Here is a 26369-nt window from a genome sequence, read left to right as displayed (position 1 = left end):
TTACTGCGTATCGTTATCTGCCCTTATTTAGTTATCCCGTGTCCATTCCCTCTCTCTCTCTCTCTCTCTTTCCCCTTCACCTTTTGTTCTCTCTTGGAGGGACATCCCAGGTTGATTGACCTGTCCCATTACTGTACATTTTTTTTTCTTCTTTCATTCCTTGGGAAGAGAAGGTACTGCACCCCCCTCACGGCGTCCCCGAATCCAACGCGCCATTGCTAACTCCCTAACTCACATCACAGCCTCACAGCCCAGTCTTCTCGCGACACACTCCTTTTCGTCGGTTTGGTCGCATTGGCAATATGTCGACGTCTGCTGTCATCTGCTGAGCGATCCATCTTCAGAGTTCTCCGGGTTGGGACCGTTGTCCGCTGGGACGCTTGCCCGCAATGGAGAAACTAAACAATGAAGATGGACAACTTTTCATCAAGGTTGGTCCTGACCCACTGTGGTTACTCTTGCCATCCATATTCTCCCCGATCACTAACCGGTCTTGCGATGCTTTGCAGAACCTCGCCAGCTTTGTTCGCACCCACGAAAAAGCGCTCGCCAATGCCTTGCAGCTTCGGCGCCAGCCTAAAAACAATGCACCCCCACAATCTTCCACCAACTCTCCCACGAGCTCGGGGGGCACCTTGTCCTCGACATCGCTGACTCTCGCGGCGGCCTTGTCCTTTGGGGCGCTCAAGTTCACCTCGCAGAACATCAAGCCCGCCAAACTCACCCTGACCCCCCACCATCTGTTCTATCTCCTCTCCCGTTTCGAGGAACTCTCCGTTGCCGTGGGCCCCATGAACGTCCGGCTGGAGAATATCCACACTGAGGTCTCCCAGTCCTATGTTTCCTTCCTCAATAAGCCCCAGCGGTCCAAGGGCGATCGGGACTCGATCCATTCCGTATCCAGCGTTCGTAGCGTCATGTCCGGTATGAGTGGCCTCTGGTCCTCGTTTGGCCTGGGATCCAAGGACTCTTCCTCCAAATCGGACAAGGCCAAAGCCGCCCTGGAAGCGGATCTCAAGTACCTCTACTCGGCCTTTACTAAAATCCCTTGCCTGCGCCTGGCTCCGGACCACCGCGCCCGCCTGATCCGCGGTTATGAAGAATTTCCTTTCGACACGGCTGTGCCGCTGCATTCTTTCAAAAATTTGAGCGCTTTAGAGATCATTGACATAGACTACCGCTCCTTCTACGGCTGGGACCGACTGTCCGAGCAACTGCGCACCCTGTCCATCAAACGAGCTCATCTAGACGACCCGGCCGACCTTCTCACGAGGATCGTGCTGGATGACATCGATAAGCGTCGACGACGATCGGCCAAGTCTCAACAGTCACCCTTGCTGGGATGGAACAACACTGTCAATACGCAGCCAGTAAACTCCCCCGATCTCGCCAATTCCTTCTCGGCCCCCGGGTCCCCGGTCGTCGAGACCGCGCTGGGAACCAGCAGCAGCCCCAAGGCGACTCCAATGATGCGCGCCGGGTCGGAAGGTGGCAAGATTCGTGCGCGCGCCGAAAGCATCTCGCCCACTCGGCCCGCAACGAAACAAAGTCACCGTCACAATCGTGGCCAACGCATTCGACGGACGGGCTCCGGGAGTTCGAATTCGAGCGAGACTTCCGGTGGATATCGAACTGGCAGCTCCTCAACCCTGCTTGCGGGCGTTCTCCCGCCCTCTAAATGGCGATTCCTGCGCCACCTCGGTCTCCCCGAGAACTCACTTACGTCGATTTCCACTGCCAGCTTGGCTCCCGTGGCCAGCACCCTCAACTCGCTGGATCTGTCGTCCAATCTCTTGACTGAGATCCCAGACAGTCTGACATCTCTGATGGCATTGCGAGCCCTTAATCTGTCGCATTGCATGATCGAGTCCCTGCACTCGCTGTCCCGAAACCCCCTTCCTGCTATCACTGCTTTGAACCTTCGCGGCAACCGGCTTCGCTCCCTGGCAGGCATTGAAAGATTGCTTTCGCTGGAGAGACTAGATCTGCGGGACAACAACCTCTCGGACCCGACTGAAATGGCACGGCTCACCAGTCTCCCTGAGATACGGGAGATCTGGGTGTCTGGAAATCCGTTCGTGAAGACACATTCCAGCTATCGCGTCGTGATCATGAATCTCTTCCGTCGTACGCCAGGCTACTCGGAGGACATCATTATCGATGGCCGGGGCCCAGGCTATACCGAGAGGAAGCAGCTCGTCGAGCGAGTTGCAGAGCCCGAAGGAGCACCCGTGGTGCGGTCCAGCGCCGCGGATCAATCGACGATTGTCAACAAGCCACTGCCACCCACCCCGGCGCCCACCCAAGCGGCCTCGAAGTCGGCTTTCGTTGAGGAAGAGTCGCATGCAAAGGCTCACAGGCGGAATGAAAGTGACGGAGGAACCAATCGCCGGAAGAAGATCCAGCGACGCAGGATCGTCGACCTTTCACACGACAATCCGTTTATTGCAGATGGACTCGGCAATGCGGGATCTACACTCGCCCCAGTCCTTCCCACTCAGCAGATTCAAGCCCCGACTAACCCATCCATCGTGGTCCCTGATCATCCGTGGAAGCTGGACAGTGGGACCCAGTCCGGGTCATCCAGCATTCAGAGCCCGGCAAAGAACCTGCACTCTCCCAGCCCTCCTCCCTTGCAGACTGCCGTAGTGCAGCCCGTTCAAAACAAGGACTGGGCACTGGATGAAGAGCTTTGCCGGCAGCAGCTGGAGGCTCTGCAGCAAGGCATGGGCCACCCATGGCTCACTGTTCTGGGTGGCCATCCCTGGGACAGCCCCCAGAAGCATCTCACTACCCACCTGACCGGGACCGGCTTGGATCACTCGGCTCTCCCAACCTCGCCTCTCACTCGTGCAAGCAGCCAAGCAATCCTTAGTGGAGGCCATGCCTTGGGCGGATAACCAACACCGGGAATCCCCCTTTTTATTCCCCCATTTCTCCTCTTGAGAAAAATCTCCATTCTCATTTTCTGATACACCTTGGATTACCCTTTTTTTCCCCATGGATCAAACAAACGGACCCATCTGTGGCCTTTTGTCTCCCCTCTACTCGACCTGGGGTCATACCTCATGCCCATTTGATTCCTCTGATCAACTTGATTTGCATTGTTTCTGGCGTTGGATGACTTTACGAGATACGGTGGGTTGGATGTATGAACTATTTACGGCCTCTTGTGTTTGTCTTTTGCTTTTGTTTCTTGCGTTGCACTGTCAATTCTTTGTCTCTGCGAAAAAAGCGCATCCTTCGGCCCTTCTGGGGCTTGCTTCCAAGGCTAGACAGGGACGGCACTTTGATGTTTTATTTTGTCTCTCTCTTTTTAGAGCGTTTTGTATTGTACCTTGAGGAAATCGGGTGACTCGGCGTTGGTATCTGTTTTCTTTTTGTGTTTGTTATCTTTCTATTCCCCTTGTTTTGTTTTGCTTTGGCGGAGGTGCTGCATGAGACATGAGGCATAAGCCCACCCGAAGAATAATGCGAAACGTTTGGAAGATCAAGACCCTTTCCATAGATCCAATGGAGACATCAACTCAGTTCCTACCAATCCAGGGTATCCAACTAAGCAGCATCTGGAAGTAAACTTGAACATCCAGTGGTGTACATTTGCCGGATCCAATAAGATTGACTGCCTGATCGGCATGATGCAGGGAGTAAGACAAACAATGGCATTATCATAGATCCTCGAGAGAGCCGTGTATTTCCGGGGGTCTCTGGGAGTTGATGTCTGAAATTCATTCACATTGGGGCGAGTCCAAATGGCCAAGAAGCGGGTCCTGTACAGTAGACAGTCCCTCCAAGTCAGAAAGCCAGCAAAAGAAAGAAGAAAAGGAGAAACATGCTTCGTGATGAGCCTGTGTGATGTGTAACTCTATCAACCAAGAAATAGTCAAAGAATTACTATTTTCAAGCAATCATTCGGGGTCAAAATCCAGTCTATGTATAGTTGGGCGGGAGCCAAACATGCAAACACTAGACTGAACTTCCCGCTTTCTCCCTGCAAGATTCTCCCTTCTCTCCCTCTTCGCCAAACATCGCGTTTTGGATTGTTCAACTGCCAAAATTGTTTGAGTGATTTCTCTCCCTTGATTGAAATCCTCTTCTTTTCACTCTCCCCAGTCTCTTCTCTCCGACCACACCTTTCCCTCGATCGCTTCGCCAGTCAGGTTTCGCCATCTTGTCCAGACTTCTCTCTTCATCTCGGATCTCTTCATCCCAATCAAATTGAAGCGACTCGCAGTCTTCTTTCCCTCAGTTCCATCCGCTCAAGGCGCTCATCAACCCACCGGCCCCTGCATCCGCGTCTCAACACACCCTGAGAAAGCCATCCTTCCACTTCGCTTGGCATCTCTGCCAGATCGCACGTTGCGGCCGTGAGGCCCTCTTGAGTCTTGGTCTCACTGAATCTTTTCTTTTTCTTTTTCTTTTCTTTTTTTTTTCACTGGTTTGGTAGGCATCCATCTTTTTCCCCGTTGTTTTCCTCCCGCCAAAACCCACCAAGGGGGGCAAGAAACCCAACGAAAAAAAAATTTCCCATGGGCGCATCTGTCTTCTGAACTCTCTGGAGGTTTATGATCAGGATTGGATCTCTTTGCCATTTTTGAATGCCTTGCTAATCCGTCTGTTGCACTGTTACAGGACATAGCCGCCGCGTCATCAATTCTTCACCTCCCGATCGCTGCGGAAGCCACCCCTTCCACCCGCGTTCGTTTTTTTCTTCTTCTTCCCTTTCTTCTTCTTTTTACCATCAATTTTCCCCTTTCGTGTCCTTCGTTAGAGGCCACCCAACATGGCCGACCAGGAAGTGGATTTGGACTCGATCATTGATCGGCTGTTGGAGGTGAGGGGTAGCCGGCCTGGCAAGCAGGTCCAGCTGTTGGAGTCGGAGATCCGTTATCTCTGCACCAAGGCCCGTGAGATCTTTATCTCTCAGCCCATCCTGCTGGAGCTGGAGGCTCCGATCAAGGTACGTCGCTGCGCTGTGACCCGGTCGCGGGAAATCGCTCGCCCCTAACATCAACTCCTCTCCCTCTTTCTAGATCTGCGGTGATATCCATGGCCAATACTACGACCTCCTCCGTCTTTTTGAATACGGTGGATTTCCGCCGGAAGCCAACTACCTGTTCCTTGGTGATTACGTCGACCGTGGCAAGCAGTCGCTCGAGACCATTTGCCTCCTTCTTGCGTACAAGATCAAGTACCCCGAGAACTTCTTCATCCTGCGTGGCAATCACGAGTGCGCGTCCATCAACCGTATCTATGGATTTTACGACGAGTGCAAGCGACGATACAACATCAAGCTGTGGAAGACTTTCACTGACTGCTTCAACTGCCTGCCCATTGCCGCCATCATCGACGAGAAGATTTTCACCATGCACGGTGGACTGAGCCCCGATCTCAACTCGATGGAGCAGATCCGCCGTGTCATGCGTCCCACTGACGTAGGTTTCCCCCCTGTCCTCTGTTTTTGTTGATGTGGTTTCCATTGGGATTGCGGGGCAGACGTGGCAGAGCAGTGCCCGAGTCCCCGCAATGACCTAGGTACAAGGCCAGTCTTGCTGACTGAAATAGATCCCTGACTGCGGTCTGCTGTGCGATCTTCTGTGGTCCGATCCTGACAAGGATATCACTGGCTGGAGCGAAAACGACCGTGGTGTCTCATTCACATTCGGCCCCGACGTGGTCTCACGCTTCCTTCAGAAACACGATATGGACTTGATATGTCGTGCACACCAAGTTGTGGAGGATGGGTACGAATTCTTCTCGAAACGCCAGTTGGTCACGCTATTCAGTGCTCCCAACTACTGTGGGGAGTTTGACAATGCGGGTGCGATGATGAGTGTGGATGAGAGCCTGCTCTGCTCGTTCCAGGTGAGTGGATTTCGTGGCCCTTGAGAATTTTTTTTTTTTTTTTTTTTTTTTTTGGTCTCCTAACGAATGTTTTTCTTTCCGACAGATCCTGAAACCAGCAGAAAAGAAACAAAAGTACGTCTACGGGGGCATGAGCTCCGGCGGCGGGCCCGTCACTCCTCCGCGCAAGCAAAAGAAATAAAAGAATCAATACGAGCTTCCCCATCTGCAGCAGGTTCGGGCGAAGATAAGCCTTTGATCATCACCTTTCACCACGCCCCCACGCCGATTCACATCTCTCGCCACGATCACCCCCGCCGCGAGTTCCCACCCTTTCTCCAGATCCGTGAAACGATGAACGACCGAGGATTCCTTATCCGCACCAGGGCCGCGCCTCTTATCCCTCACCCTGATCACCATCTCAGCCTCCGATAATGATTTTACTCTCTACCCGCGTTTCCCCTCGAGTCAACCGGGTCCCCTCCCCCCAGTGCGAAATGCCGACCAACCCGTCTGCATCTATTTCCCGGCCGAACTGCCGCGATTTCTGCACTTCCGGAGTGGAATTTAACCATTTTTCTTTTCTTTTTTTGTCTTTTGTTTCTTACCATCTGGACGGAATGTTTACCTTCGGCATCCTGGAAAAGAGGGGGTGTGGGAACTGGTTATCTTTTTTTTCGACTTTTTTCTTTTCTTCTTTCTTCTCTTTACTGTGTCTTCGGTCCTCTCTTGTCTTCTCTGTATGCGTATGCGCATACCGTGGGACCTCATGTGTTGCGCCTCTCATCGTGTGTTCTCTCTTATTTTCTCGTCTCGAAATACGATCCATTTCCGTGTCTTTTCCCTCTACGAACTTGCCACCCTTATTATTTCTTCACCTTTCGCATCGTTTAGGAATAAGCCAGTCCTGTTTTTACTGGTCTGTTTTGGGGAGGGGGGTCATTATATGGTAGGTGAGATTGCCGAGGTATCATCTATTTAGACGCTTTTCTCCAATCCCTGTCATATCGAAATACTGTTTGTAGTTCGGGAGAAACAATGGTCCTGTAGTGAGATATGATATCAAGGACGGGTGTGCATCTAACGCGGTTCAGGTGATTGTGATTGTGACTGTTGTATGTCTTTGCGGGATCAAGGTACAGGTTCTTCGTCGGTGGATGAAGCAGTCGAGTGTCTTTGTTTCTTCTCTCTTTCTCTTGTCTTTATCGAAGATTGAAAAATAAGGACCTTTTTTTTGAAATTGAACGGTTTAGGTGGTTGTAGCTATAAAGCGAGATATTCCGTAGACGCTGGACACAGGGAAGCAAAAACGGGAGGGAGGAGAGAGAGAAGAGAGAGGAATAGGGAGAGAGAAAAACAAGAACATTTCATTGCGCTTGAGTTGTTCCAGCACATCACGATGATGGTGGGGAAGCATGGGCTGAAGTATTTGAGGAAGTAGCGGGGGAAGAGGAAGGGGCAGGGATCAGATCAGACCAGAGGGGGGGGAGAAGTGGAAGTGAGAAATGAGAAATGAGGTTATTATCAAGAAACATTTGGGACAAATTCATCTTAGACATATTGGGACAGCCATCTGATGCCCTCGCCATACCCTATGAACAACCTCGGGTTAGCATTATCGCAGACACAGATATACAGACAAGACTCTATGATGTATGGACTTACCCTGTCTCATGACAACACTGCACATGAACACCTCAATAGGCCGGATCCCCTCGAGCGGCACCTTGCCCTTGCCGGTGGTCTGGTACAGACCGAGCTGGTGGCGCAGCTCGTCCTCGCTCACGGCGTCCGGGTGGTCAATCTTGTTTCCGAGGACAAGGAACGGCACCTTGGACAGCTCCTCCATAGCCAGGAGCGAGTCGAGCTCGACCTTGGATTCGGGGAAGCGCTCGTAGTCCTTGGCGTCGACCAAGAAGACAATGCCGCTGACTTCGGGGAAGTAGTCTCTCCAGAGACGGCGGGCTAGAATTCAAATTTAGTGAGCGTGACTTTTCTTGGTCGTGTTTCTGTAACTCGCTCAGGTCTGCAACGTACCCTGCTGGTGACCACCCAGGTCGAAGGTCGTGAAGCGGTTGTTGCCGATAGCCAGCTCCTCCGAGGTCGGGTGGGCGGTGGGCTGCAGGACGGCAACACGGTCGTTCTATGAGGGGACCCGGGTCAGCAACCATTGTCCTCTTTGTCTATTCTTTTTTTGTATCGTTGAAATCCATGTCCCTTCATCCAGCCCTTCAGTCGGACCGGTAGATCGCGGTCCAATTCACAATATAGCCATCCTCCACCAATACATCAACCATTTCCGCCAATAGAACTCACCTTCAACATGTGCAGCAGCGTCGTCTTGCCGGCATTATCCAGACCAAGGAAAAGGAGTTTGGCATGCTTATTGGCGAGGCCGAGAGAGGCGAGAAGGTCCCAGACTGTAGGATAAAACTCGGGTTAGCAAGGCGAAAAATTGTCCATGACTAAAATCCCATCGCGATCACAGGCTCTTGGAACCGCGGCAACTTCTCACGGTCTCAACGGAGAAACACGTTAAGAAAATGCTCGCAGAAAAGCCCAATCCATCTGCTCAACTGGACAATGCCATATCCATCTTTTCAAAGCAATCGACCAAGTGTCGGTTGCACTCTTGCTGATGCGGGTGGAAGGCAAGCCGAGGATAGAGCAAGAAGAAGAAGGGAGCAGGCGGTGCCTGGCAGGGCTAGAGGGGGTTGAGGAAGAAACAGAGAGGGGGATCACTTACACCAGTCGATAAGCCACATGGTGAAAGGAGCTTGAGAAGGCGGAATCACAAGACAGAAGCCGGAAGAGAGAAGCGCAGATGTTCGGGACCACGGGGGGGAGGTGGATGGAAAGAGAGAAGACACGCAGCTGGGTTGAGGTTGTTTTCGGGTGAGTGCCTGAGGCAGCGATCGGCGGTGGCGGAATCAGATGGACTCGGCCATCCTCGACGGTTACAGTCCCGAGGTCAAATTAAAGCAATTAATAAGAGAGTGCCAATAATACGAGCATGCTAAGCAGCAGTGATAGTGTTTCAAGAATTTATTCAAGCTATCGATCTAGTCATATTCAAAGTCGCTCCGCTATCCACAATACACCAAATCCAAACCAGGGGTATATGCACCGCAACCATGCACCAAAAGAAAGTGGCCTCAAGCAGTACGTCAGTGGGAAATGCAAGGAAAGGTCCGCCTCCTTGAGTGATTAAAAAAGAAGACCAGGCAGAAAAAATGAAAAATGAAAAAAAAAAAAAAATGAAAAGCAACCAGCAAGTGGATGACGCAAAAGTTGGTTAAGTATGTAATAGCGAAGGGCACTCGGATCACAGACCGAGCGGAGAAAAAAAAGATCAGAACCAGATATGTACAGGTCAAAAGAAGGGGGTAGAGATAGAAAAAAAATATAGGCGAGGTACTATGTCCTCGGGAGCCTTAAACAGATAGGACGAGCTGGGCGTCTTGTCCGACGCCGTAAGCCCTGCACCTCTCAGCAACTTCGAGGCCAAGCTCCTTCATCCGTTCGGCTCCCTTGCCGGGAATCGGCCGCCGCTCTTTTTGCTCTTTGGCAGCTTTGCGGCAATGTTGGCGCCAGAACCTTTCCTTGCGTTTCTGGCGCTTCTTTTCCAGGCCTTCGACAATGTCAACAGGCCCACGGGTGTGTAGTTCCCGCGTGCGCGAGTGCTCGCGCTCTGACGATTCGTCCATCGCCGAAATGCTTTGCCAGCGGTGGGACTTTTCGAGGCTGGTGAAGAAAGGGTTGGGAGTCCGGGGCAGCGACTTGGTGCGGACCATGGGATGCCGTTGTACCAAGTGACTGATGTTGAAACCGCGAGGACTCTCGACCGGGGGCATGTCCTCGGTCATCCAGTTCTCCGGGGAGGGCGACTGGGCTCTCAAGCGCGGGGGCGGGGACTTGAGACGCTTGGGGGAGGTGCGGCCAGCCCGACGAGGCGGCGGAGACACCATACGCTTGGGAGAGCGCCGAGGCGAAGGCTTGCGAGACGAGCCCCCAGCCCGGCCTCGGGTCGACTCATCCCGGTTGATTGCCAGTTGATTCGGGATCACCGAATCCTCCAGCTCCTCAGAGATTTCTCCTAAGTCCTCGTTGTCCTCCGGGTCGCTCGTTGGGAAGCTGGGATCAATATCCTGTGGAATGGGAATGTGCTTAGACAGCCGCCGTTGCTCCATGCAAGATTTGTACGCAGCTTCGAGCGGACGGTCTTCGTCAAGGGTTCCGCAGACAAAGTCCGTACTATCAGGTAGATTCGGAGTGCCCGGACGCATCCTGGGGACATTACAAGAGCGACGACCGTCTATCCTCTGGACAGGGGCCGGGAGCCACTTTTGGTAATCATCAGTCATCGAGTCGAACGAGGTGTTCGAGGTACGACGCTCGATAGTCGGAGCCACTACGTCGACGGTCTGGGGGTGGGTTCGGGGATGGCCGGGGACGGGGACCAGAATTCATAATCGGAACCATCGTCGTCACTTTCATCCGAGTCCGCGAAGCCGGCTTCGTTGTCAGACTCGTTTCCATCGTCCGATGAGAAATCGTGGACAGTTGAGTCATCGTCAGCCACATCCGCGTCGTCGTCCTCCTCGTCCTGGGCCTCCTCCTCGGCTTCTTCGCCAAGGCGTCGGATCGCGTTTTCTTTCTTCATACAGTCGTTCAGGGTGATTTTCTCCGAGTACTCTGCCGTCTTGGTCACCCACTCGTCGTCCTCTTCGATCGAGCTGGCGAACTCGTGGAACCGAGTGGCTTCGGACTCTTCGAATTTCCCCAGCCCGCTGGTCGGAATTCCCTTGGGAGCGCTCGTCGCAGGTGCTGGCTCTTCCTTGAGGGTTTCCTTGGACTCTGGCGAGGTTTTACGAGCAACGGGAGCCGGGGAGCCGCGGCATCGTCCGCGAAAAGAGATCCTTGCGGCCGGGGAACGGGCTCGCTTGGTGGCAGAGTCGCGTCCGGGACATACAAACGTGAGGGTGGTCTTGCGCTTGGGCGGTTCGATCGTTTCCTGGGAGGGTTGTGTTGAGGAGGGTGGCGTGGGAAGGTTTTGCTGTTTCTGGTCGTCGGCCTTGCGGCCACACGCGAAACTGATACATCGCTTGCGGCCCAAATTGGCCTCGACAGTTGTCTCGCTGGCGTCCACGACCTTGACCTTGGGAGTCACTTCCTTCTTGACCATCATCGGAGTCGGCTTGCCCATCAACTGCGGTGGCAACGGCGGACTCGGGGTGTTGGACAGCGAGGGACTTGTCAGGCCACCGTCACTGGTCAGCTCGGCAGTCGAGATGCCACTGATGTTGCTGTGCGGGTAGGAGCGATACATGTAGGAGTCGTGGAAGCCGGAATGATGGTCAATGGGGGACATTTCGGGGCTGCTCTTGAGAGCGCGCGTGAGCAAAGATTCCTTCCGGTCCAAGCCCGCTGGGCGCGCGTAGATCATATCTTCGTGGGGTTTCATCGAGGTGGTATGCAGAACATGTTGGTCCGGGGGTTCATCGACGTCCTCAGCCAGGTCGGCCTCATCATGGGCCGGTCGCGAGGACGAGTTGGGCGAGAGAAGCATCTTCAAGAGGTTGTGCAGGGAAAACGGGCGGTCTCCGCGGGACTGCGCCATCTTCGGACACAGAGATCACAAAAGAGGTTCACGAGAGAATCCGGAAAGTAGAGGCAATGACGAAGAGCATCGGAAGGTGGCGAGGCTCGAGGCAAATGAGAAAGAGGATGGTTATTTTCCTTCTTCAAAGACCCCTTTTAGAATAAAAGAGTCTTTTCTTTCAATCAACGAATGCTCTCACGATATCGATCGACGATCAAAGACCATAGATCGACCCAGAGGGCAGAACAAGAAACGACGTCCCGCGAAGGACGATTGTCATGATTTACAGCGCATGTTTAGGACAGGGGGAGGCTTGTCGAGACAACGGTGGGACGAGGGTTCGCCAAGAACGATAATTGTCTTCCTAAGAATGGCAACTCAATGAGAGCGCCCAGGAGAGACTGTTCGAATACCTCCAGTCTTGTCGGGGTCCGTGCTCCGGGGGGCGATGACAGGAAAAAAGCAAGAATGTCAAGAACCAAAAAATGGAGAGAGGAGAAGGACGGTTTAAGGAGGGAGAGTGGAGAGTGGGAAATATGAAGAAGAAAAGAGAGGGAAAAAAGCGCCAGAAAATCACCGTTGAATGTCTTGGAGGGGGGGGGAAGTGGGAGTGACGATACAGAGACGGCTTTGGTTTAGCGTGGGTCCTGACTTTTTTTTTTTTTTTTAAATTTTAAATTACCGATGATTTAGTGTAATTGCATTACCACTGGGGAAGAAAAAAACGAATTTTGCCACTTTGTCCTTCCACGATGCTTCCACCGACCCACTTACTTCCAGGGGCTTCCCGTGGCATTCTCGAGGATCTTGTCGAGAGTACATAGAGTGTGTTTATGTGTGTATGTGGTTTTTCTTTTTCTTTTTCTTTTTCTTTATTCTTTGTGTCTATGTAGATATTCTACGTATATTGTATAAATGTTTCTTTTATTTAATCAACTTTCCGTATAGCAAAGCCCGAGGGTGGACCACACTGTGTATGAGGCATTTTGTCTCGCGGCTAAACTACATCAGGGCTCTAGGAGCACCCCATCACACCAACGGCCTCTGCGAATAACATGAAACTCGACAAAAATAAATAAAAAATAAAAATAAAAAAACCATCCCTTCGCTACCAAAAATCAAATAACGTGCCCACACACCATCACGTTCCCCCAGTAGAGCAACTGTATGTAGGTATCCCACCTATCTCAAGGGCAGGTAAAGAGGTCATCGGACATGATCGCTGATCGCCTTGGCCACTTCTTGTCAAAAGGGTGGTAACTACATATAATTCAATTTATAATTCAATTTATAATAATAATAATAATAATAATAATACATGTGCCTGAACGCTGCCGAGCCGTCGGAAGTGTAAGACATACGCAGATACAAGCCCTAACCGGTTATGATATTCTATTACTCACATCTATACACGCGCTGTGCGCGCTTCATTTTCCTTTTCTTGGCTTGCTTTCCCCCATACCGGAATGCTTGGTATGATAGTCCACATAATATTATTATTATAACATACTGTAATAATATATCCCGTATGTACAGACAGTAGACAAGGCAAGGCCGGTGCCCTTACTCCCGATGCGGAAAAGGGGGATATTCCTGACGTTTGTCGCATCTCTGTACTCTGTACCTAGGACTACGGGGTAGAAAAGTATATAACACGGGGAGAAGTGGAGTACATCATTCTCTTCTCCATTAACCCTGCCAGGGCCTCCAGGAAAAGGGGGTTTTCTTGGCCCTGTTACTTCCCGGCAGATCAGTCTTGGTGGCCTCAATATATTGAATGATATTCTGAAATAGAACAGCAATCGATTGCCCCATGCCAAGACTAGAAATCAAAAACAAAACAAAAAAAAAGGCAACATGGGAATCGCCCGGGGATGCGGCCAAGAATCCCTTGGCCCAGCATGGCCTCCAAGCTGGCAACCCCATGCTTCGATTTGGGCATCCAGGAGGCGAGGTTCGTCATGGAAAGGAGAAGTCACATACATTCACAAACACACCTCTCGAGTGGCGTGGCCGAATACCCCAACAATCCTCGGGGGGGGGGGGGGGTATGGTAGTAGACAGTACACACAGTGTATGGGATCGGCAGATTCAACCCCAGTGACCCTCGACAGATGCATCCCGTTTATCCAGTTTCCTTGCGAGCTGCAGCCCGTTCAGTCCCCATCTCCACAGCACAGCACATAGGGGGACCACCACGGAAGCTAGGTAATAACAATAATCTCTCATGTTCGCAGCATGACTTCACCGGGCACCAATTGTCATCGGTGTCCATGAAAAGGAGCTGACGAGGACAAGGCTAAGAGGAGCGGTCAGTCGCGATCGCGATCGGAGGTTTTTCTTCGATCGGCCCCGTCGGGCATTTCTCGAAGTATTCGAAGGATACGGTGTCACGATGGTATATATGGGAGATATGGGATCGAATGGGCCGAATGGGCCAAACCTCGAATGGAAATAAGAAAGAAAAAAGATACATGAACCCAGTTTAGATCACGACAAGCTTCGCGAATGCGAGATCTTCCCCCCACACTTGATACCTTGATACGAGCAGGCATGGCCCCTGTCAGAATTGTTTCTCGAGGATTTGCTCACGAACCGGTCAAAAAGGTGCAGTTGGGTTTACAATGCGGATGAAGCTTGTTGCCAACAAGGCGTGCATGTCCAGAATAGACTGCTATATTATGATATTAGTGTAATAGTATATTAATCGAAGATATATACATGGACTTGAAGTCCACGAGCGGCACTTCCGATCGGCCATTTCCGTACCCATATACACATGAAGGGAAATTACCAGCATTTCCCGCGTTGGCCGGAGAAAAAAGAAAAAGAAACATCGCTCGGCCCTAGAATTCCTGGACATTGGATAGCCCCAGGGTGACTTCCAATCCTCGTGTCCAACCACTTGGCCATGAAGGGAATGGGCCAAGGGACCCCAAATCCCCCTTTTCTTTTCTTTTCTTTTCTTTTTCTTTTTCTTTTTCTTTTTTTTTTTTAGAATTTGAATGAGGATTCGATCACGTTGCGCTCGTGGCAGAAAGGAATGTGTTGGCCCCAATGCCCATAATAAGGTGTGAACTGTGCGGAGTCAAGGAACATACTTTTACATGCTAAGCCTGAGAAGGTGTCTCTATGTATATCCATAGATACACTAACACATACTAAGACTAACGAGATAATCATATTCTATTGGATCCATCGCTGACCGGGAGCACAACCGGGGAAGTGGAGTTCGACGGCCCTGAGAGTAGCGCATGAACGTGGGCCCCTATGTTGTATATGAGGCATTTTACTCTCTCCGCTACTCGCTACTGACACTACTGACGCTACTGCGACGGGCGCCAGATGTAGTTTAGATGCGACACTTCATCTGACAGGCCCGCTTTGAACTCAATGGGCTCAGTGGGTTCAAAGGGGTTGTTTTTGAGCATTTGGGTATCTATTTCTACTTAACACTTGCTATCACTGACTGCTGGAGTTATACAGTGTGCAGTGGTACAGTATAGAGTGTATACACATCAGACACATCAGTCATCACTTGACCTCGGTCCTGTGTGTCGCCGAGAATATTCCCTTCCCACTCCCTCTCCCTCGAGTGCAGATTCTTTGTCCGATTGCCCACATTCCTGCCGAGGTGAGACCAGATTGCTACGGTTCTCCCCGAAAGAAATCATCAGACTCGCAGGGTTTCACTACAAAAGAAAAAAAAAGAAAAAAGCAAAACAAAGATGCAACCGCCCAGCAAGGCATGGCGGATGAGCCACTCCGAGTCGGCACACCACAAAGATAATTCTTCACAGTCGAGTCATCTGAGTCAAAGGCATTATTGATCCTTATCATGAACAGAGATTTCGGCTCCAATGACCGAGCAGTGCAAAGAAGCCAAGAACCTGCTATTCTCGAACTATCACGCCGATCGTTCCGATCGGGGGAACCTCACCACACCCCAAAATCATTGCCTATTGCCTCTCTCTGTTACTCCTCAAACTTTTTCATTGCCAAGATCAATACCTGTGCATCCATCCATGCACCGATCAGTCTTGGAAGTCGGGCAGATCAATGATCTGCCCGGCAGGAAGGACACGGAAACCAGAAACAGAACAGGCGTCACTGTCCCGAGATTCTCCCCCCCCATTCCGCAGGGCTTGGCGACAACAGCCTCACAGTTCGAACTGCCAAGGGCTGGGCATTGTCTCTTCAGAATGCGCCTGGTTACAACCTCCACGCCGTGGGCCGGACAGTGTTTTGATGGTTACAATACCATAGGAAAAAGCAAGCAAGTAGGGAGGTCCCCACAAGGATGCCCGAAATGGCAGACCTGAAGAGTCAATCCCTCCCCTTTTTATTTTCTTTCAATAATGTCTCGTGTCAGGTCAGTCCCAGTGAGGCTTGGCTTCTGCAGAAACGAGGCCAGGAGACGAGAATGCGCCGGGGGTTGTTGCATGAACCCCAGACAGGCAGACAGAGATACAGAGAGACACAGACAGGTACGAAGGAGATAGAGAGGCGCTGCACTCTCGGCGCCAAGCTTCTTGGATCGCATCACAATCACCCAAAATTCAATCGTGCCGCCTAGGGCTTTTGGTTTTCTCGGCGCAGGATTCGCAGTACATACATGCTGCCAAGGGCGATCATGGGCGATCATGGCAGTCTCCCTCTGCTTTCTTCCTCCCCGTGCATGAACACCGTCTTGGCGTGGAATCTCCAGGTCGGGGGGCGCAAACTATTTGCAGGCTATTGTCGTTGCCAAGCCGTTGCACATTTGTGTCCCATGCAAGGTAGGAGTGGCAGTGTTGTTTTTCCATCGGGATCGACAACTGGCCTCGGCCTGAATGATTTGTGCCATATCACACTCGGTCCGGTCCGATCGAGCATCCCTTTACTCTTCTTACAGTACACACAGGACATACTGTACATATACAGATTGTATGTATATGTACAGGTTGCCCGGTTATCCACCAGTTCGTCCCATCAATGATAGATCGTCAATCTCTGCATGGTGCCCGGTCTCTCTACTATACCTCGGTACAACTAAGAATATCTCTAGCATCCAAGATCCTTGACTATGAGTACATACAAAGAACTACGACCCTGCCAAGCTGCCAAGGGAGCAAAATAAACAAACAAATATAGAATCCTAAAATACCAACTCACAGACAGTAAACTCGGCACACGCCATTCGAATATGCAATGAAGTGCCTTGGTCCTCGCCCCCGATTCCTCCAGGGCGCCGTGTTCTTATCGCGTACGCCCGACACGGGCTATCATCCACCATGCATGGGCTTTGATGGATGTCTAGTGTCTTGTAATGCAAGCACATCCTCCACCCAATCCTTCTCCGACCTTCTCGAAGGCCTTTCTGACAGCCAGTGATCGGCACAGGCCTCTATCCCCGCATCCTGGAGAAAAAGTGATCAGGCATCCTCCGTGCAGCGAGTTGCCCATCTATCTACCAATAATAAAGAAAAAAAAATACAACCCAGGTAGAAAAAGATAGAGCTCCCGGCATGTCTATCGCTGTACATGACAATTAAGTCCCTTTTTTTTTTTTAACCCGCCCGACACTTCCTGGTTGTCATGGATTTTGGTTCGTTGGGGCCAGATGAGGTACTTGGCTTAGTCTAGGGTTTCAAGGATGATGACAGCTGACATTACATGCAGAGGGGGCTGGATGATATCATTCTTGTCTTTTGGAAAAGAAGAGTAAAGTAATAACATACAGAAAGAGACGATGGGGCCAAGTGCGCCATGACAATGACGAAGCCTGGCGGCCCAAGAGAGAGAGTGGGAAAAACCACGTCCAGCATGGAACAAGGACCTCAGTGTTAACATGGTCCAGTCCCTCCCGAATCATATCCTCAATAATCGAGTCTGCCTGCGAGGCCCACAGAGATACAGAGATATACGTATCTCCTAACTGGCAGACAATGCCATTAGCCCGTGTGTGGAGGGTATTCTTTTTCCCTCTGGGCTCCGTGCACACTGTGACACATACTCTCTCTGACACACGCCATCCACAGCCGGGGCCGACCCTGGCAACGATGACAAAAATAACAATATCATAGCATCAGCAACTCAGCAGACCTCAAGCACCCCCCCCTCCAAAAGCGGTCTGGCGACGCCGAAGACGCATACGCATGGATCAGGGAAGCGAGCCAACAAAGACTCACCCGCTTTCTCCGGTGATGTCACCGGCGAAGCGTGGACGCGGGATACATTGTCATTACTCGATCGCAAATGCCTCTCATCTCCACATATACACAGAGGATGACTCGGTAGTTGGCCCGTTTGTGCTAATGATGGTGATAGTGTCCGGGGGCTATACGTCAGAGCTGGGTCTTGCGTTTCTCTATACATGTATGTACATTTATATATTGATTTATTTATATATGTTTATGTTTATTTATGTGATACATACCACTCCCAGTCCCAGGTGGTGGCTGGCTCATCCTGCGCAACGATGAATGCGTGAACCTAAGCGGCAGGCCCTAGAGTTAGTCCCTCTAGTCTCTCTTGGTTCGGTGGTGAGTCCTCCGGGTGGGGGTGTTTTGATGATATTGCGAGATTGCGGTCGGGGTGTAAATCGCGGCGACTGTGAGGGATTTTACGTCTGAGGTCATTGAACATAACATAAACGCCATGGTGAATATAGGAAAATAAGTGGTTGTTTTTTTTTTTTTTTTTGGATGTCTCTCAACAACTATGGTTTGATGTTGCGGCAAACCAAGAATGCACAAATTAATCACATATGTTGATACATAGTCTATTTCTGACATATAGGTATAGTGGAATAGTGGAACCCCTCGGAGCGAGGCTGCTGCAGCTAGCAAAGTATGTCCATCGAGGGTTATGAACTGGTTCCTTTGGTGCCATTTTGGCACCAGGGGGGGGAGATTCATTCTGCGTGAATGTCGACGAGGCACTCCGGTGCTGAACGCGGCTGTGTTGAGCAATAGACAAGCCGGAGGGAAACCATGTTGAATAGAATGGTTAAGCGTTCATCGTGCATTCGATTTCTGTGCCTGTCAAGCACCACCCGGGCAAGACTAAAGATAACGTTGCAAGAACATCTCCCATTGCCTCAAGTCTTGATGAACCTCGACAAACAGCCATCACCGGTTGACAGCCCCAATCCACGGTGCATTCTCGGAAGCGGCAGCAGCCTCTGGATATCCTCGTCGTCGGCATGGTATCTCTCCAAATACAAGCAGATGGCCTGACACTCCAACCTGGCCCGTCTCGCCACCCACCAAGTCGCATCAGACAACGGCGCGTACCAGGACGCGAGAATCAGCAGCGCCCGCGGGTCCTTGCAATGCAACAAACCTTTAAAGGCCGGTTCCATGAGCCACAGAAAGATCAGGAACCGCGGGATCAGCGGCTGATTGTCCTTCGGGGGCTGCAACAGCCGGGCGAGGACAGCAACCGCCGTAAAGTACGGGTTCTCGTGTCGAGACTCTGACCGGTCCAGATAACAGAGACGCACGAACTCGGGCGGGATCTCGTCGATGTCACAGCACGGGGCCTCGCTGGTGAACAGGCTAGCGTACGCCATCGTGCAGAAGATGCTATCTGGACGCATTGGGTCGGTGATATTCCAAATGGCTTTTTTGTTTTGGGCCAAATTGATCCATTGTAGGTCTAGATCCTGGGATGGCTTCAATGGCCATGATTCCTCGGGCGTGGGGGCCTCGCTTGATGTGAGGCTCAGGACGCCCAGAATGGCAACCGATCCCCAGAGAGCGTCGCGGTCCTGGGGCCGGATGGGTACTGAGAGTTTCTGGTTCAGCAGCCTAGCGGCATGCGCCCAGTGGTAGGCTTCGGTGAGAGACCGGCGGGCGTTGCGGGGTGACATGGACATGTGGCGATCGTGGGTCGCCGTGAGGGTCAGGATGACATGCATCAGGAACGGGTGCTACGAGACATGTCAGTAAACCATGGAATCTTGGCGTGGCTCGTCAACAAATGGCATTTCTCACCCCGAGCGCAAGTGAGGTGATCTCGTTTTTATAAATCGTGCAGACCTCCGGTGTGCCAATGGTCAACACCGTGCGGCGCTGGAACCGGTCTAGTCGGGCCAGACTCTCTGCATCCAATTGAAAGGAGCCCGGTCCATCTCCCACGATGACTGAAGGGTGCGCGAGAGACAGCCGGGGCTCTGCACGAAAGACTATCTGGCCGGCGAGGCCATTTGCTTGAGCCGGCTGCAAATCCGGGCCATGGGGCGCATTGTAGTTGCAGGCTACCCCGAACCCGACGCACTTTTGACACTGCGGTTGGGCTTCATCGCACTTGATCGGATGTTACTTATCCTGAACCAAGACTCTGGGGGGGGGGGACGCTTACTTTAACGCGACGGATCTTACAGTTGCGACAGCCCCGTTTCGACTTTGCGTGGACACGGCGTTTGCGATCAAATACCGTCGGCATTTCCACGGCCTACTCGAGTACACCGAGAGAATCAATCGAATCAATCGAATTAACCAAGAGACGACGTGCTGACAAGGAGCGAAGTAAACGTCGATGTGGATCGCCCCGCTTAACTCCGGGTCCCCCGTTCACGGTTGATTGGCGCGCACCGTCTGCGCTAACCCGCGATCGTATTGCTTCTTGCGGTCGAAAATCGAGAGGCTGCGCTTTGTTCCAGTCGAACATTCAATTCAATGATGGATTTAATCGTCCGTTTATGTCCGCGAATCCGGAAAGTTTGGTGCGGGCGGGAAACTATATAAACCTGGAGGGTGGCAGTTGCGAGAGGTATATCCCATCTGATTCTACTTCGATACATCTCTATACATCAACTCGATACCATCAACATGCACGTCTTTGTTACTGGTGCCACCGGCTTCATCGGCCAAGCCGTTGTCCAAGAGCTGCTCGGCGCAGGCCACACGGTGACCGGACTCGCCCGTTCAGATGCCTCAGCCACCGCTCTCGAAGCAAAGGGAGCGAAGGTGGTCCGCGGCTCCATCGAAGACATCGAAACCCTCAAGCGCGCCGCAGCCGACAGCGACGGCGTGATCCACCTGGCATTCAACCACGACTTCACCAAATTCGCCGAGAACTGCCAGGTCGACCGCACAGCCATCGAGGCCCTCGGCGCCAGCCTTGCGGGATCCAACCGGCCGCTAGTCATCACCTCGGGCACCCTGACTTTGCCCAAGGGCCAACAAGGCACGGAAAATGACACCTCCGACCTCGGCGCCCCGATGAACATGCGCGGCGAGACAGAACAGCTCATCCTGGAGTTCGCCGCGAAGGGCGTGCGCGCCTCTGTTGTGCGTCTTCCTCCCTCGGTACATGGGGACGGGGACCATGGATTCGTCAATGTGATGACTCAAACTGCGCGCGCCATGGGCGAGTCGTTCTATATCGGCGACGGCCTGAACCGCTGGCCTGCTGTGAACCGCTTCGATGCGGCCCTTCTCTACCGCCTGGCTCTTGAGAAGGGCGCTGCTGGGAAGAGGTTCCATGCTGTTGGGGAAGAAGGGATTCCGTTGAAGGAGATTTCCGAGGCGATTGCCCAGTCGCTGGGTGTATCTGCTGTGTCGAAGTCCTTTGAGGAAGTCCAGAGGGCCCTGGGCATTTTGGCTTTTCCTTTGAGCGGTGATAACCCAACCTCGAGCAGGCAGACTCAGGAACAGCTTGGATGGACATACTCGGGACAGGGTCTCCTGGCGGATATCAAGGCGGGGGTTTATCTTAAGGAGTGAAATCTCAGAAGTGTGCATGTGGATTAGTTTAGGCTTGAGCTGAAGGCTGCGTGTATGGAGCTGTTAAGTGGTTAGTTTCATAGTTCTCATTGTCTTGGAATACGAACATCTCACCTGTATAGTACGTGGCAATGTAAGCTTGATCGTCTGAACTCAGTAATGCGCAGGGCAGCTCAAAGCTGCCTTGTTGCTTCAGTGGAAGTCTTGTACACGGAAGTTGAATATGCCTAGCCTGTGCGCTGAGGTCGACAGGCGCCATAATCCTACAGCATAGTCCAGTTGTCCTTCAGCCAAATGCAACAAAATCAAATGATAGAAAAATTCATACACGCTATGCACTACAGGATCATAACCGTACACCGAATCCCAAATGCCACCCAATTCCAAGATCATAGCACCCAAACATCCACAAAACGCAGACAGTAAAAGAGATAATATGTTAAAAATGAATGTACCAACGCCAGTCGTCACTCGAGCACTGACCGAACAGTGACCCCGTCACCACAATGTCGCTAAAAATCGCTAAAGAAAAAAAAAAAGGGGGGGATATGGAAAGAAAGAAGCAAAAGAGCGTAGCTTTAGACTCGACGTCCAAAAGTCTTGCGGCCCTGGCGATCGAGGCTTCGGAATGTCCGATATCGTGTGGCTTGCTCTTGCTCCTTGCGAGCCTGGATCTTTCTCCACCACCGAACAATCACCTCCTTGGCCCACAATATTTCGTTTCTGGTTTGCACAACGGCGGCACAGTGGACGGCAAGGTTCTTCGCCATAGCCCGCCGGTCGTGGTCTCGTTCTCTCAGACAAGCTCGCCAGGCACGTTGCAGTGTGGTCGCGGCACGAGGGCGCTTTGATGCGGAAAGCAGTCGGGAACAGAGGAAAGCGAGCGCTGCCAGCGTAAAGTCCTGGTTGAGGATATGAGAGGAGGCGGGGCTTGGGGAAACAAGGTGTGCTATGCATGGATGGTTAGTATTGGTTATAGTTCACACCGAGATTTTCCAAGGTGAGGCTTACCGAACTGAGAACTGCACCCTAACACCCGCAGGCGTGACTCCAGGGACAAAGAAGTGGGTTTCTTATCTGTCACCTCGCCGACTCGATTGAAATTCCCCGTGATGTATGGCTCGTACTCATCGACCACACTCTCATAGATTCTCCCGTCGGCGAAGCTGGTGGTCATGTTGCGGATTTGCAGACCCTTTAATGCGGCCAGGACTGCAGCCCACTGTTGAAGGAGTTGGGAGTGTTCGTCGTCAATGGAATCCACGTCAGCGAACCATGTCTCGTCCTTTATATGTTCATAACCGAACTGAGAAACGGCTTTGCATTTCAATCGCGAAATGTCCTTGCGCAGATCACCCCAGTCAACTAGGCCCGCAAGGCCCCATTTGCTGACAAGAGACCACAAAAGAGCGATGGTCTTCTCCCGATAGCCGTCCACAATGTGTTCAGCCCGCAAGTCACCAACCGTGGCTCTGAATCCCTTGACAGAGCTCAAGGCACCAAGGGCAATTTGTACATTGAATACCTTCGCTGCGCGGCTCGTGCATGGAAACTTCAAATGCTTGGACAGCGGCAGGTCTATTTCGTCTCCAAGAGGAAGAACTCCGCCCGTGCACAAAGAGACTTCGGTTTGATCCTCCAGGCTAGACCGCCCGCGCTCTGGGGCGAAGAAGAGCACCTCGACAATTCGCGTTAGCCGCACACCATCTCTTAGATCAATGGCAATGTTGTCAATCTGGTAATTGTACTCTTGCAGTCGGTGCTGCTGGTAGGACAGGTGGCAGTCAAGATGACCCAGTGGCTTCGTGATATCGCCACAAGATGGCAGTAGCACTCGAGCTAGAGCCTGGAGAACCTCCGCGGAGGATTTGAAGGGCGATGTTGAAGCAAAAAGTCGGCGGGGAACGCCAATTCCAGGGTTCTGTCTTCCTTGATCCAAAAGAACAACCAACATGATACTCCGAAGCACGGTACGGCGATAAGCCTTGGCTAATTCCTCCGCTGGCGTGTCTTTGACCTCGGCCGTGATGTGGTCAATGTCTTCATTGCGCAGCAAGAAAGTATCCAAGAAACCTTCCAGCTTTCTGAGAACAGACTTCTCGCGTCTAGCTGCGCTCTCTTGGGAAGTTTGGATACTCATTCCAAAAAGATTTGAATCATTTGAGACTCTTCTGCCCACAATGGTTTCTGCGGCTGCCACCAATGCGCGGCGATCGTACGACTGAATCCAAATATCCAAAAACTTCCGTCGTAGGCCGACGTCTTGTTTGGCCCGATTGTGTCGGGCAAGGATATCCTTTGGGATGCTCAAAGTCCCACAGGTCAAGGAAGCCTGGATTCGTCGGTAGAGAAGAGTGAAGTAATCGGTGTGGTACAATCCCAGCAACCCAAGTCGAAGGGTATTGGGGTCATAGGCCGTCAAATGGCCGTCTGTACATTCGAACAATGCGTTGACCAATTGAGTTATGACAGTCTCCTGATGAGATAGCCAATTGTCTTCGTAGAGAGAAGGGTTTGAGATGTCCTCCGTCAGCGGCGGATATTCGTGGTTGAGATGGTTCAGCTTCGAGGGCATGTTTCCAATTTTTGATGCTCGGCTCGGTCCAGATTGGCTTGAGCGGTTTGAAAGAGCAGAGGCACGAGCATTCAGGGTGGAAGTGTTTCTCACTGGCTCCTTGGGCTTTGTGGGCATTGCCTTCTGTTGATTAGAGCAAGCGGACGAAGGTCCAGCATTGCGTTGCTTCTCTCCTAGCACTGATCGTGCCCGTTGCTGTCTCGCTGGTTGGACAACAGATTTCGTGGGCTGAAACGTGGCTTTTCGACGGACTGGGTTTGACTCGGATACAGCATTTCCCCGGTTGGATTTGGACAGAAGAATAGGATTTGTGGCCCTGCTCTTGTCACCAATAAGGGTTCCAGGGGGGATGTTTTCCTTTCCACCGTTTTTGCCAGCAATATCCATTCTTATCGCAGCCTCCTGGGAAATCTTGGAACTTGGCTGCAGCGGAGCTCTCTTTGCAGAAACTGCGAGCGACTTTCTCGCTTGCCGTTTTGCGATTTGTGCTTCCAAAGTGTTGGTCTGAGTATCCTCCAAATCCTGAGGTATGGCGCTCCCAGGTTGCTTTTTGAGGGGACTAAAGAGCCCCATGAAAACGCTGGCCACGGTAGTGTCATCTGGCGGAATATACACAGTGTTGCGTCTCATATCCTTCTTCGGAGCCTGTTCTCGATCTTGCGGGTCCGATTCCTTGCCTCGGGTTTCGCTGGGTCGGCAAAATTCATTTGACTTTCTTTCAACTCTGCCGGCTCTCGGCTGTGTTTCTGTCTCTTGTTTCATAGATCGGGATGGCGGGCTGAGAGCAAAGTTGACTTTTGGGCGAAACCGCTGAGCTGGCTGAGACAGCAGAGATGATTTGCCATCTGAGGGCGGCCGAGGCAATTCATTAGGTCTTCGCCGTTTCTCGGCAGGACCCCGCGGCTTCTCGTCAGTGTCGTGGTGGATTTGAAACCCCGAAACGGTCCTGTTGGCACGTCGCGGTCGCGCGCCTGTCAAAACAGGTGCACGCACTTCGGTGGTGAACTCGATTTCCCCAGTATGCTCCACGCCCGAGTCGTCGTCCCACAAGGTCTCCAATGTGTCGCTCCCGCTATTCCGTTCGCTGAACCTCGAGGTCCTCGACCGCGACGGACACGGCGTCGCAGCTTCGTTGAGGATACCAGACATAATTTCAGACCATCCAAATTGGTTCGAGGTGGAATTTGAATTACTCTGGGCACATGGGGACCTGATATGTATGCGAGTTTCGTCAATGGTGGGTCGTTGTAGTTGGTCGGAGGAGCGGTGAAGTGGATGGGTGAAGTGTGTTAGCCACCGATGGTGGGGTTGAAGTTTGAAAATGATCAGAACCGCCTTTGACACGTTCAAAACACCGAGTCAATGGTATCGATCGACGGCGCGTGTCTGGACAGAACAATGCGCGGGTGTTGACATGCTTTGGTTGTCCTGGGCAACACCTATTACCCAACCGGGTAAGGTGCAACATACGCGGTCACGTGACGATATGGAATTGACATCCACTGGTTAAAGAATGGGCAGCCATGGATGACTATTGAAACATCGACTTGATAAAGAAATGTCTTGTCCTTGGGAGTTTTGGCCACGTACACTTTGTGCTGTGGCTAGTTCGAAGACCTATACTCATCATACTTCATACACTGCCAGCAACCGAGACATAATGTCGCAGGAAACAATTTGAAATTGCTGAATGTCCAACGTCAATTTGAGCCAAATTATCAGCTGTGATTCTGTTTAAACTGCATGATCCTCGACGAGATTGGATATAGGTCATAATTAGGGGGCCTCCATGGCTTACACTTGAATAGTATTTGTCAACTAGTTTAGCTTGACAATCCTCCGAGAATGGCACAATGCTCTCTCACTTATTCCATGGCCTAGATAATTAGTCTAAAAAAGATCGGCAGTCCTATACAATATGTGGAGAAGCCCCAGCTCCAAAAAACGCCCCCATGCTTACATTCCTGCTGATCAGGAATCTATATGTATATAATGCTTGTAAAAAGCCCCGAGCCTAACAGGTATTGGAAATCGGGCGGAATAAATGTTTTACTTCCACTTAGAGGGATGTTTCCCTTCGGCTTCGTGCTTCCCTCCGCATTACTATCACGACGGTGAGAGTCCCACATTATGTTAGCCCATGCCAGGTTTGTAGCTAGACCAATAGCTTCTCTAGATATTAGATTCCTCACGATGCTAAATGTGCCAATCTATCTAGTATACTATAGGGATTTTTCGTTCACTAGGCAGAAGTGACTATACTCGGCCTATGTTTGATTAGATTGATCAGGCCCAACTTCGGCGCCAATCTGAATAATAATATTGTATAAGAACTCCCCATTAAGCGCGTAGTTTTTAATGACCATTCAAAGCAATTCTAACAAGTCTCTTTCATAAACCTATTGTTTCAGGTAAATATCAGTCTACGTAGTTCATGCCTCAGGCGGAAAAGGAGAGAGTGGGTCACGACACAGTCCCGGCAGGAACCTCCGATTCGACCTCCTTTCCCCAGACACGCCTCAACGTGGCCGACATTCCTTGTTGCCTGCGACTGATTTGCATTGTGACTGAGAGTTCTTCCCCTTGCGACATGGGTCTCTCCTAAGCGCCCTGCCCCCCCTCTGTTTCATCCTAC

General features: G+C 51.6%; 8 protein-coding genes across 8 annotated transcripts; 3 read left to right on the top strand and 5 right to left on the bottom strand.

Annotated features, from left to right (window-relative positions):
* Positions 1-389: 389 nt before the first annotated feature.
* Positions 390-2900, top strand: NUU61_009409 (leucine-rich repeat domain-containing protein; the record flags this gene model as incomplete). The annotated part of the gene is made up of 1 exon (XM_056659934.1): positions 390-2900. The coding sequence occupies one exon, from the start codon at positions 390-392 to the stop codon at positions 2898-2900; it is 2511 nt and encodes an 836-aa protein (XP_056508227.1).
* Positions 2901-4783: 1883 nt separating this feature from the next.
* Positions 4784-6046, top strand: glcA (type 1 serine/threonine-protein phosphatase catalytic subunit GLC7; the record flags this gene model as incomplete). The annotated part of the gene is made up of 4 exons (XM_056659933.1): positions 4784-4960; positions 5034-5435; positions 5566-5865; positions 5951-6046. 4 exons carry the CDS (start codon positions 4784-4786, stop codon positions 6044-6046), a joined length of 975 nt encoding a protein of 324 aa, XP_056508226.1.
* A 1349-nt stretch (positions 6047-7395) lies between these two features.
* On the bottom strand, positions 7396-8609 carry sar1 (Arf family GTPase SAR1; the record flags this gene model as incomplete). The annotated part of the gene is made up of 5 exons (XM_056659932.1): positions 7396-7436; positions 7510-7809; positions 7882-7987; positions 8161-8264; positions 8591-8609. The coding sequence occupies 5 exons, from the start codon at positions 8607-8609 to the stop codon at positions 7396-7398; spliced, it is 570 nt and encodes a 189-aa protein (XP_056508225.1).
* A 669-nt stretch (positions 8610-9278) lies between these two features.
* On the bottom strand, positions 9279-10208 carry NUU61_009406 (DUF2457 domain-containing protein; the record flags this gene model as incomplete). The annotated part of the gene is made up of 1 exon (XM_056659931.1): positions 9279-10208. The coding sequence occupies one exon, from the start codon at positions 10206-10208 to the stop codon at positions 9279-9281; it is 930 nt and encodes a 309-aa protein (XP_056508224.1).
* Positions 10209-10255: 47 nt separating this feature from the next.
* On the bottom strand, positions 10256-11464 carry NUU61_009405 (uncharacterized protein; the record flags this gene model as incomplete). Its single annotated transcript, XM_056659930.1, has 1 exon — positions 10256-11464. One exon carries the CDS (start codon positions 11462-11464, stop codon positions 10256-10258), a length of 1209 nt encoding a protein of 402 aa, XP_056508223.1.
* Positions 11465-18527: 7063 nt separating this feature from the next.
* NUU61_009404 (Zn(II)2Cys6 transcription factor domain-containing protein) lies at positions 18528-19876 on the bottom strand (the record flags this gene model as incomplete). Its single annotated transcript, XM_056659929.1, has 3 exons — positions 18528-19361; positions 19426-19737; positions 19793-19876. 3 exons carry the CDS (start codon positions 19874-19876, stop codon positions 18528-18530), a joined length of 1230 nt encoding a protein of 409 aa, XP_056508222.1.
* Positions 19877-20262: 386 nt separating this feature from the next.
* On the top strand, positions 20263-21159 carry NUU61_009403 (SDR family oxidoreductase; the record flags this gene model as incomplete). Its single annotated transcript, XM_056659928.1, has 1 exon — positions 20263-21159. The coding sequence occupies one exon, from the start codon at positions 20263-20265 to the stop codon at positions 21157-21159; it is 897 nt and encodes a 298-aa protein (XP_056508221.1).
* Positions 21160-21737: 578 nt separating this feature from the next.
* On the bottom strand, positions 21738-24883 carry sha1 (putative calmodulin-binding protein Sha1; the record flags this gene model as incomplete). Its single annotated transcript, XM_056659927.1, has 2 exons — positions 21738-22108; positions 22171-24883. The coding sequence occupies 2 exons, from the start codon at positions 24881-24883 to the stop codon at positions 21738-21740; spliced, it is 3084 nt and encodes a 1027-aa protein (XP_056508220.1).
* Positions 24884-26369: the final 1486 nt, after the last annotated feature.

Source organism: Penicillium alfredii, assembly GCF_028826965.1.
Source record: "Penicillium alfredii strain IBT 34128 chromosome Unknown utg000011l_segment0_segment0, whole genome shotgun sequence".
NCBI lineage: Eukaryota > Fungi > Ascomycota > Eurotiomycetes > Eurotiales > Aspergillaceae > Penicillium > Penicillium alfredii.
Note: the sequence above shows the minus strand (reverse complement) of the source record. Positions and strands in the feature narration are given on the sequence as shown.